Here is a 12,246-nt window from a genome sequence, read left to right on the forward strand (position 1 = left end):
TCTGTAGCCTACTGCATGATTTTCCAAAGCCCTAATTTCTGTTTTCTGATTATGCCTGGACTGAAGTACTCTGTCAGAAGCTTTTAGATATCCTTAGACAAATCTACTGCATTACCTTTCTTGATTGTGTTAGAAATCAATTTGCATAAAGCAGGCACCACAAATACATTTTGAATAAATCATCAAATATATCTTTTATTTATTAGATATTTGATAGGTACTGGTCAAACCACAGGAAAAGCTCCTTTCTCTTGTTTAAATTGCGCTCCAGGAACACCTACAATAACTTGAGAGGACAGGCAAAGCCTTTTGGTTTATCATCTCACACGAAAGACAACATCCCCAACAGCATAGCAGTTAGTCAACATTATATTGAGGTGTTGGTTTATCACACAACACTGCAAGTCCTGAGACTCATCTGACACAGGAGAGTTGAAGATAGTTTGTGAGCGAGGAGGAAGAACAGACAACAAAATAGAGAAGGGGAAGAAAAAGCCGTGATGGGGATAGGGCGATTGGGAATGGATAAGTTGACAAATTTCATGACACAGGCCGGTGATAATAAATTTGATTCTGTGAGAGAATATCTTAGTGTTTTTTGGTTTATTATTGTCACATGTACCGAAATACATTGGAAATTCAGGTTTTACAAGCCATCCTTACAGATCATTACAAACTATAATTATATTGAGATATTAGAAGGAAAAAGCAATAACAGAATGCAGATTATGTTATGTTTAGCATTACAGAGAAGGTTCATTGGAGGTAAATATTAAGGTGCAGTGGAATTGGGTAAAAGGGAAGATGTCGAGGGTGGGTGGGGTCTTTGATCGTGCTAGCTGCTTTTCTAAGGTAGCAAGAAGTGGAGACAGAGTCCATGTTTCATTAATATTCCCAAAGTAATTCATACCGACATGCATTTTTCTAACAACATGGGAGGCCCTACATCCTTTCAATCCCATGCCAGCTTTCAGAGAATTTCTATCGTTACCTTTCCCCAATTATTCTCTCTCATTTGCCTCTGAATTTCCTCCCCCCCACCCCCAACTCTCCCACTACCCACACTCATCGGGGCCAATTCATCTTTGCTAATTATCTTCCCAGCACATCTTTGGTAAGTGGGAGGAAACACACAGAGTCAAGGGTTGAATGTTCAACTTTCATATCACACGCTAAGGTCAGGATCAAACCCGGAACTGCGTGACCATTGTGTTGCCTCAGGACCTTCTTTTCCATTCTCCATCTCTAATTTTTTTTCCCTCTATTCCAAGCATAGGTAGGTATAAGATTACAAAACAATTGGGAGTGCGAAAGAGTACTGGCGTATTTGGATATAACATGCAAACAGGCAGGGAAATCTCTATTAAAACTGGTGGGCAATCGTGTGAGTGAAACAGGAACAAGTGAATAGTTAGCATTTGATTTTAATGGAAATAGAAAGAATTGGAATTATCACAGATTATCTTGAAAAGCACGTGGTTGTGTTTTTGCTTAAAATTGGGATTAGGAAACACTTCATAATTGAATCAGAGTTAGATTCCAAGCATTAGAGCTGCGGAGTTACAGAAAACAGGAAATACGCTTGGAGTTATCAGCATAGTGCAGGCATGTAGGAGATCAAGCCAAAAGGGCAGGGGATTGAATTTTTTTAACATTAGATTCTTATTAAACATGCGAGGTCTGATTGCAATCATTACTGTAAAAAAAATGAGCTGTATTTGAATTCCTTTCTCAGGGGTGGTTTGCATACAGGGATGTTCACTTCTCAGGGATGAATACTGCAGGCACTGCTTCTTTAAGGTCAGCCTTCTGTCATCTGTCCGACTTATGGAAACTCTGTCAAAGTGCTGCTCAGCTCACTGGGGCCGTGTTCCGACAAGTTACACAAGACATACAGATGGTTGGGGGGGGGGTGCGGGCGGTGTGGGGAGTGGAGGGAAATGGAATTACTGCTGCTGCCCTCTGCTGACCAACTGTGTTCATAACAAGGAGTGAAAATCCCTCTGAGAAAAAACACAGCAGTAGAAATAGACCCAGACCTGGAATTTTCTGGAAGCATACAGAAACAATGGTAAATATCAATATCGGGCTCCAATAATTAACAAATTCAGAAGTCAGTGGTGAGATTTACCTAGTGTAATGCCACTTTATGTTGTAGAGAGGCAGTAGGTCCCATCTATAATGCCTCAAAAAATTTTTGACTGCCAGTAAAGCCCTGGTCCCAAGCTGCCTTTCAAAGCTGATGAATATGGACAGAAGTAGGTAACCTAGTCTTATGAACTTGCTGCACCATGTAATATGCTCATGGCTGATCTTGTAACCATTGCCCCTACACCTCATAACATTTCATGCCTTTGCTTTCCAGGGAGCTACCCACCTCTGCTTTAGATATGTTCAAAGAGTCTGCCTCCACCACAATCATAACCCCCGAGGGGGAAAAAAACTTTATTTTTTTAAACACATAGCTGATTGTTGGTTATTCCATGAGAGGAAACATTCTCTTTGCCAACCCCTATCAATGGCCCTCAGGATCAAACATGCAGTTTCTAATTAATCAGTTTATTATTGTCATATGTACTAAGGTAGGGTGAAAAACATTGATTGGTATACCATTCATAAGATAATTTCATTGCATCAATACATTGAAGTTGTACAAATTAAAGTAATACTGAATATGGGATGACATTTATAGAGAAAATCAGCAAATGCAGGCAGACGGTAAGGTGCTATAATGGGGTAGAATGTGAGGTCAAGATCCATCTTATTGTACAAGAGGTTTGCTCAGTAATCTTATAACAATAGGTCAGAATGCTGTAACATATTGTAATCAATTCACATCTCTGCTAAACCCCAGAATATATATGCCTAGCTCATCCAACTTTTCTTCATAAAGCAGCCTGCCTGTTCCAGGTATCGGATAAACTTGTCTGAACTGCTTCCTGCTTATTTGCATCCTTCCTTAAATTAGGAGACCAAAACTGTACACTTCAGATCTTACTTTACCAATACCATATGTATCTGAAGCATAACTCCCTACTTTTGGATTTTATTCCAAACATCAATATTCTGTATGCTTTCCTGATTAATGTACTATTTTGCCTGGCTAGCATTTTGCATATCATGTCAGTAGAACACCTTTCTGCATCTCAGAGCTCTGAAAACTCCCATAATTTATCTTTCCTATCAAAACTGGTAATCAGTAGTTGGTTTATTATTGTCACATGAGCTGAGACACAGTGAAAAAGGATTTTTATATTCCATCCATATAGATCATTCCAAATATAAGTACATTGAGGTAGTACAGAAGGAAAAAGTAATTACAAATTGCAAAATATAGTTTTATAGTTAGAGAAAGTGGAGAGCAAGTATACAAATAAGGTGCAGGGCCACGGCGAGGTAGATTTAAGAGATCAAGAGTTCATCTTAACATGCAAAAGGTTTGTTGAGACCTTAAGACTGGTGTTGCATCTTTTCAGACATTTGTATCAAAAGAGAAAGGTTCTTAGTAATTGTGATAAAAGGATTTAAATGCATCAATGTGAAAACCGTTTTGTACAGAACCTAGGATGCAATAACTGACAGAGTGTGAAGGAAGGTGTAACCACCACCTTCAAACAAAAAACTGGAGTAGTATTTGAAAGTAAATTGTAGGACTATGGGAAAATGTGAGGAATTGGACCTGCTGGCAGTATTGTAATGTGAAAGACAGCAAAATTTTGATTGCGACATTTAGGAGAAGGTTCAATAAGTACATGGATGGGAGGCGTATGGAGGGCTGTAGTCTAGGTGCAGGTCGGTGGGTTTAAGCAGATTAATAGTTTGGCATTGACTACACGAGCCGAAGAGTTTGTTTCTGTGCTGCAATGCTCTATGACTCTGTAACCTATAAAAACTCTACAATTGATTGAGAGCAATGATGTTATACATTATACTTTATTAAATCTTTGGGATTTGAGCAGTTATTACTAGTGTGGTAATGGGTCATGTGTTAAACAACTTAATTAAAGCTAGTTGCTATGGTGATTTGTTGGGCAGCAGAAAGTTGTTTGATTATGTGTATAAAAGATTTCCGGTGATGGAGAGAACCTCACTTTTAGGTTGGTATTGTAAGTGGTGTCAATTGCCTTAAACCAGAGAAGATACTCTTATACTCACTGTTGCTAGGAGCCCCTAACAGCAGAAGAAATGAAAGAACACTGTTTTACTCAAGAGCTGTTTGTTTCTTGGGTTAATTGAGTGAATTTCCCTGTTGAACCCTGGTCACATATGGTGTCAAGGGTTTATTAAAGAGATTTGCTATTGCCAGGGGTCTGCACCAGCAGAAGGCCTTTGAGAGTTGAGTTTACTTTTAATGGGACAATCTGCTTTTTTTTTGCTTGATAGTAATTGCTTAATAAAACAATTTTCTTGAACATATTGCAGCCCTGTTTAATAAACCAGCATCTTTAAACAATGGCTTTGCTCTTGAAAAGACTCAACATGAAGATGAAAGGTTATTCTGTATATGGCTAGCAGTGCCATTTTGAGCATTTATGCAGCGTCCCCAACTATTCAATATATCCACGAATGACTGATGACAGAATAATGTTACAAAAATAATTATTAGATGAAATACTTAGGAAATATTGTGACAGGTGAATGTGAGATCATTCCTTTTAAGGAATAAAATCTGGAAAAAGAGGGGTTCCAAAGAGTTATAAAATATTCATAAACATTCATCACGAAAATGTAGTAGTTAGGTACAGAACTAACCCATGAATATACAAACGCCATTTCCAGAAAAGTTGGGATATTTTCCAAAATGCAATAAAAACAAAAATCTGTGATATGTTAATTCACATGAACCTTTATTTAACTGACAAAAGTACAAAGAAAAGATTTTCAATAGTTTTACTGACCAACTTAATGGTATTTTGTAAATATACACAAATTTAGAATTTGATGGCTGCAACACACTCAACAGAAGTTGGGACAGGTTTAAAATAAGTTTGAAAAGTGCACAAAATATTCAAGTAACACCGGTTTGGAAGACTCCACATTAAGCAGGCTAATTGGTAGCAGGTGAGGTATCATGACTGGGTATAAAAGTAGTGTCCATCAAAGGCTCAGTCTTTGCAAGCAAGGATGGGTCATGGCTCACCCCTTTGTGCCAAAATTCATGAGAGAATTGCTAGTTAGTTCAAAAGGAACATTTCTCAACGCAAGATTGCAGAGAGTTTAGGTCTTTCAACATCTACAGTACATAATATTGTGAAAAGATTCAGAGAATTCAGAGACATCTCAGTGCGTAAAGGGCAAGGTCAGAAACCACTGTTGAATGCGCGTGATCTTCGAGCCCTCAGGCGGCACTGCCTAAGAAACCGTCATGCTACTGTGACAATTATAGCCACCTGGGCTTGGGAGTACTTTGGAAAACCATTGTCACTCAACACAGTCCGTCGCTGCATCCAGAAATGCAACTTGAAACTGTATTACGCAAGGAGGAAGCCATACATCAACTCTATGCAGAAACGCCGGCGAGTTCTCTCGGCCCGAGCTCATCTCAGATGGACTGAAAGACTGTGGAACCGTGTGCTGTGGTCAGGTGAGTCCACATTTCAGCTAGTTTTCGGAAAAAACGGGCGTCAAGTTCTCCGTGCCAAAGATGAAAACAACCATCCAGATTGTTATCAGCGAAAGGTGCAGAAGCCAGCATCTGTGATGGTATGGGGTGCATCAGTGCCCACGGCATGGGTGAATTACATGTATGTGAAGGTACCATTGACTCTGAGGCATATATTAGGATTTTAGAGAGACGTATGTTGCCATCAAGGCGACCTCTCTTCCCGGGACGTCCGTGCTTATTTCAGCAGGACAATGCCAGACCACATTCTGCACGGGCTACAGCAGCGTGGCTTTGTAGACACAGAGTGCGTGTGCTTGACTGGTCTGCTGCCAGTCCAGATCTATCTCCTATTGAAAATGTATGGCGCTTCATGAAGAGGAGAATCAGACAACGGAGACCACGGACTGTTGAGCAGCTGAAGTCTTATATCAAGCAAGAATGGACAAAATTTCCAATTGCAAATCTACTACAATTAGTATCCTCAATTCCAAAACGATTAAAAAGTGTTATTAAAAGGAAAGGTGATGTAACACAATGGTAAACATGCCTCTGTCCCAACTTTTGTTGAGTGTATTGCAGCCATCAAATTCTAAATTTTCTTATGTTTATAAAATACAATTAAGTTGGTCAGTAAAACTATTGAAAATCTTTTCTTTGTACTTTTGTCAGTTAAATAAAGGTTCACGTGAATTAACATATCACAGATTTTTGTTTTTATTGCATTTTGGAAAATATCCCAACTTTTCTGGAAATGGGGTTTGTACTTTGAAATTTGGACCAGGAGTAGGTCAACACATAGCTCAAGCCTATTCCCATCAACTTTCTGATATGATCATGGCTGATCCGCCTTTATTTATAATGAGCTGGCCTCCATCACCCCCAGGAGCAGAGAATTCCAGTTATTCATTATCCTCTGAAAGCAGAAATTTCCAAACACCTCAGTATTAAATGAACAGCCCTTTATCTTGTAGCTAAGCTCTCTAACTAGTGAAAACATCTCAGTTTTTACCCTTCCAAGCCCCCTGAGAATTCTGTTTGTTTGATTATGTTCTCCCCTTATTCTTCTGAACTCCAGGGAATACAGACCCAAACTGTTCAGCATCAGTTGATGAAACAACACTCTATCCCTACAATTAGCCTGATAAATCTCCCCAGGACTGTTTTCATTTCTACTGCAGTACCGTTGGTACATTATCTCTGCAAAGTCCTGCAGCTTCATTAGATGGATAAATGAACAAGTGTCATCATTCTCTCCCAGGCTAGGGTTCTGACCACTGAGGCTCTGACTACACTCATTTGCCGACTAGCCATGTAATTCATGTGTCTGGCACTTCCTACTGTTTTCTCAAAGGCTCTTAGAAAAGATGCAACATCTGCTCTCACTGCTGGATTGTGAGTGCTCAAAACAGGGAAAGGGGCATCTAGAATGGAATTGAGAACCTCAAGTTCATTGGGAGAGAGCACAAGAAAGTCCAAGGTAAATGGTAGAAGGAGCCCCCCCCATCTCACAAAGTACCCATGCACCCATTCCATCACCAATATCCTGTCCCTTCTTTGCATCCCATGCTGACTTCACAGAACTATAGTGGAATCAAGTTTCTGAGGGTCTGCCCAAGAAGATTTATGCATTGATTTTAGTAGGCCATGCTATTAGGTTTTCTTTCTTAGATTCATTATCTTTTTCACATCTTTAAGAACACTTTTAAGGAATCTGAAACTGTTAGCTAAGGAATTGAAAAGCTGACATAACGGGTATAAATGATGGTTTGATAATTTTACCGTCACTTTCACATACAATGAGGAGTTATTGGGGGAAGTTGGCAATATTTACATGCTTTTATTGACACTGGATTGTTTGTGCCAGTTTCTCTGTATTATTGATTGGCAGGACATTTTTGACTTCAATACCAATCAGCAAGACTGGCATAGGATCTGACATTAATTGATTTTGATATTGCAGTATACACTGATACAAATTAGCTCATTTCCTCTTAGAAGTGAACTCAGTAATTCCCAAGATGACATCATTAGGATTTGTGGTGTGCCATCTCTCCTCTTTTCCCTGATAATTTATCTATGACCCCAATACAATGAACACCTTCCAGTGACTCCATAAGAAATTTTGATCGATATATGGTGGTTGAAAAGCTATGGAACAATTCTCAATTCATTCAGCATCTTACATTTTAACCAGGAGCAGGAAGATAGAGGTTAAGTTCCAAGATGAGGTTTTTTTCTCTGTATTGGATACCAATTTTATAAATAGGGGTGTGATCTCAGAATAAGAGGTAAATCACTAGAACTGAGATTGGGAGAAATTTCTTTACAGTGGGCTGAAAGTATTTGGAATTCTCCATAGGAAAGGCTGTGGGTACTCAGTTCCTCCATACATTCAAGGCTGAGATTAATAGCTTTTGAGACATTGAGGAAATACAGTAATACTGAGATGGGCAATAAAGTATTGAAGCATGAGCAATGATCTTATTGAATGATTGAGCTTGTTCAAGGGCCCACATTAGAGTGATATTCATTCAGTCCTACCTCTGCCATTTAGAAATCTTCTCCTGGAACTTTCTTTTAACGACACTGAAGTCAGTCATGGTTTTCTCTAGGAAGAGGTACAGTCGACATTTCGGGCCAAGCTCAGCCTGAAACGTCGACTGTACCTCTTCCTAGAGCTGCTGCCTGGCCTGCTGCGTTTACCAGCGACTTTGATGTGTGTTGCTTGAATTTCCATCATCTGCAGAATTCCTCGTGTTTACAGGTTTTCTCTTTCTGTTTTTACTGCTTGTTGCCTCAACCTCACGTATTCTCAATTCTCCTGTTTCCCCATTGTATCCTTGAGCCATTTACTCATGCTTGCCATAGCCCTTTCCCTTCTTCCCTCTCTGCTTTCTCTTAGTTCTCCTAACCATGCTCATTCCTTCCTCAGGCTTCAACTCATTCCAACTCTCTGCCTTTCATTTATTTATCTCTTCTATTTTATCATGTTCTTTCTGCTGTTTTTCACTAAATTTTACTAATTTTCATTCATTCCTTCACTCTTGTCTGATACAGTTGTGCTCTATAATCTATTTGATGCTTTCCTTTGAACAGTATCACTGTGAAGGATCTAAAGACCATGCTTCCTCAAGTCAACTATAGAGTCCCAAATATGCGGTTCCTGAGAGACAAGTTGTTGGTAAGTAAAAATAGTTCAACCACTGCTCTTGAATTTGTTCCATTTATCAGAAACAGTGCCTCTTAATGTAATCCAATAAATATGCTCTATATTTTGGACATTCATTATGCTTACTGACAGAACCGCTTTACGACAGATGCCATAGTATCTGTCATGCACCTGGCCCTGACACACCTAGAAAACAAGGACACATATTAAAATGCTGAATGCACAGTAGTGGTCACAATATTGGAAACAGAATATTTTTATTATCGTCATGAAAAAATTGCAAGTAAACCTGACTCTTTGACGTCAATTTGGTGCAGCTATACTGAACTTTTGAAATCAGGAAGCTCCCAATCAAGTTTCAAAAACTCATATTTCCCTTACCTCAGGAAAAAAACCCTCTACTGAGAAATTGATTCATTTCTAAACATAAGAACATTCATAGAACGTATTAGGCCATTCAAACCACTGAGCCTGCTGGAGAGTTCTTTAACACCGTAAGATATAGGAGCAGAATTAAGCCATTTGGCCCATTCGGTCTGCTCCGCCATTTCATCATGGCTGATCCAGTTTCCCTCTCAGCCCCAATCCCCTGCCGTCTCCCCTTATTCTCTAATGCCTGACCAATCAACAATCAATCAACCTCTGCCTTAAGTATGCATAAAGACTTGGCCTCCATAGCTGCCACAGAATTCCACAGATTCACCACTCTCTGGCTAAAGAAATTCCTCCTCATCTCTGTTCTAAAAGGATGCCTCTCTAGTCTGAGGCAGTGTTCTCTGGTCACAGACTCTCCCACCACATTTAACATCCTTTCCACATCCACTGTATCAAGGCCTTTCACCATTCAATAGGTTTCAATGAGGTCACCCCTCATTCTTCTGAATTCGAGTGAATACAGGCCCAGAGCCATCATACGCTCTTCATATGACAAGCCATTCAATCCTGGACTCATTTTTGTGATCAAGATCGCGGCTAATCCAACCTTTAGCCTCAACACTTTCTTGACTGGCTCTACAAACCGGTGAATCCCGTCAAATTTATCTGCATGAATCTGATTATATTTAATGATTTAGCATTCATAGCTTCTGGGGAATTCAAAAAGAATTCTAAAGACTTATAATCCTCTGAGAGAAGGGATTCATTTCATTATTCTGACACTGCACCTACTGATTCAAGACCTCCGTTCTCACCAGACGAGGGTTCCCCAAAATACCTACCCTTTCTCTCATCCTCAGAATCCCACATATTTCAATGAGCTCGTTACCAACGGGGCTCCAATAGAATTGAATTTAATAGCGTAACTCTCCAGTGGCATGGACACCCATCCTCATGAAGTGCTTTGAACAGCTGATAATGGCACATATCCAAAACTCCATTCCTGCCACACTGGACACTCACCACCATGCCTCTTGCCATGCACCTGGCCCTGACACACCCAGAAAACAAGGACATTTATATCAGAATGCTGTTTCTGGATTTCAGTTTGGCATGCAACACTATTACCCCACAGACCCTGGTGAACAAATTCCTATTTCTTGGTCTAAATGCACCATTGTGCACCGGTTGTTGGACTTCCTAACGAACAGACCTCAGATAGTCAGGATGCATAACCGTTCCTCCCTCCCCATCAGGCTTATCATGGGGTGCCCCCTAGAGCTGTGTGACGAGCACATTGCTGTGCACTCTGCTCACATATGACTACACAGCTGAACACTCAAGCAATCATATCATATTGTCAAGTTCTCCGAAGGCACGGCAGTGGTGGGGCTCATCACCAACAACAATGATGAGGTGGCTTACAGAGAGGAGATAGATAGATAGATAAACATACTTTATTGATCCTGAGGGAAATTGGGTTTCGTTACAGTTGCACCAACCAAGAATAAATATAGCAATATAAAACCATAAATAATTAAATAATAATATGTAAATTATGCCAGATGGAAATAAGTCCAGGACCAGCCTATTGGCTCAGGGTGTCTGAACCTCCAAGGGAGGAGTTATAAAGTTTGATGGCCACAGGCAGGAATGACTTCCTATGACGCTCAGTGTTGTATCTCGGTGGAATGAGTCTCTGGCTGAATGTACTCCAGTGCCCACCCAGTACATTATGTAATGGATGGGAGACATTGTCCAAGATGGCATGCAACTTAGACCGCATCCTCTTTTCAGACACCGCCGTCAGAGAGTCCAGTTCCATTCCCACATCATCACTGGCCTTACGAATGAGTTTGTTGATTCTGTTAGTGTCTGCTACCCTCAGCCTGCTGCCCCAGCACACAACAGAAGAGCTCGAGGCTTGGTGCCAGTCAAATAACATCTTCCTTAATGTCAACAAGACAAAGAAGATGGTTATCAACTTCAGGAGAACTCGCACCACTCACAGCCCCTTCCACATCGGCGGCACTGCAAGCAGTTTCAAACTCCTGGAATTGCAAATCACACACAACCTCCCATGGTCCCAAAAACACATCCTACACAGTCAAGAAAGCTCATCAAGGCTTCTACTTGCTGAGGAGGTTGAAGAGAGCTGGACTTTGCACATTCATACTCACATCGTTCTACAGATGCACAATAAAGAGCATCCTAACAAACTGCCCCACTGCTTGGTATGGAAATTGCCCTGCGGCGGACAGAAAGGCTCTGCAGTGGATAGTCAAAACTGTCCAACGCATCACCAGCGCCAGGCCACCCATCATCGAGGACATACAGTATATACAGAAAGGAGCAGGAAAAGGGCAAGTGACATCTTGAAGGATCCCACCCACCCTACTCATGGACTGTTTGTCCCTCTCCCATCAAAGAGGAGGCTCTGTAACATCCATGCCAGGAGCAGACTCAATAACAATTACTTTCCCCAAGCAGAAAGGCTGATTAACACCTCCACCCACTAACCCACTACTACATTATTATTTCCTGTCAGTTACCTAATGTGCAGCTTAGCGTCAATTTACGGACATACAATCATTCTATTTCTACACACATAAGACAACTTAAGTGTTTATATTGATTGTGTTTTAAGTTATTATTGGGTTCTTTGTCGTTTGTGTTTTCTGTGCTACATCACATCTGAAGTAACAATTATTTTGTTCTCCTTTATACTTGTGTACTGGATATGACAAACAATCTTGAATCTTGATATAACCCAACCCGATAATAATGGCAATTTCGGTTTGGTTCTGAGCACGTGTATGCTGCATGTCTGTGCCTTCAAAATCCTGGACCACGAATAGACAACCTGGTAAATGAGGGATATTTCCCAGTCCACTGAACAGTTTGTAACAAAATTACACAAACAAAATGCTGGAGGAACCAGCAGGTCAGGCAGCGTCTATGGAGAGGAATAAGGAGTCAACATCCCAATGAAGGGTCTTAAACCAAAACTTCGACTCGTTATTCCTCTCCATAGATGATGTCTGATCTGCTGTTCCTCCAGCACTTGTGTGTCTTACTCTGGATTTCCTGCATCTGC

The 12,246-nt window shown here is 40.5% G+C and overlaps 1 protein-coding gene across 2 annotated transcripts in view; it reads left to right on the forward strand.

Moving 5' to 3' along the window:
• Window positions 1-12,246, forward strand: part of LOC134351496 (1-phosphatidylinositol 4,5-bisphosphate phosphodiesterase gamma-1-like) — a 273,333-nt gene that overhangs the window by 159,192 nt on the left and 101,895 nt on the right. For both annotated transcript variants that reach the window (XM_063057723.1, XM_063057732.1), the window contains exon 5: window positions 8,702-8,786. In XM_063057723.1, the coding sequence (XP_062913793.1) occupies window positions 8,702-8,786 (85 nt within the window). The remainder of the gene's footprint in view (window positions 1-8,701; window positions 8,787-12,246) is intronic.

The sequence above is a fragment of the Mobula hypostoma genome, chromosome 1, assembly GCF_963921235.1.
Source record: "Mobula hypostoma chromosome 1, sMobHyp1.1, whole genome shotgun sequence".
NCBI classification, from domain to species: Eukaryota; Metazoa; Chordata; class Chondrichthyes; order Myliobatiformes; family Myliobatidae; genus Mobula; species Mobula hypostoma.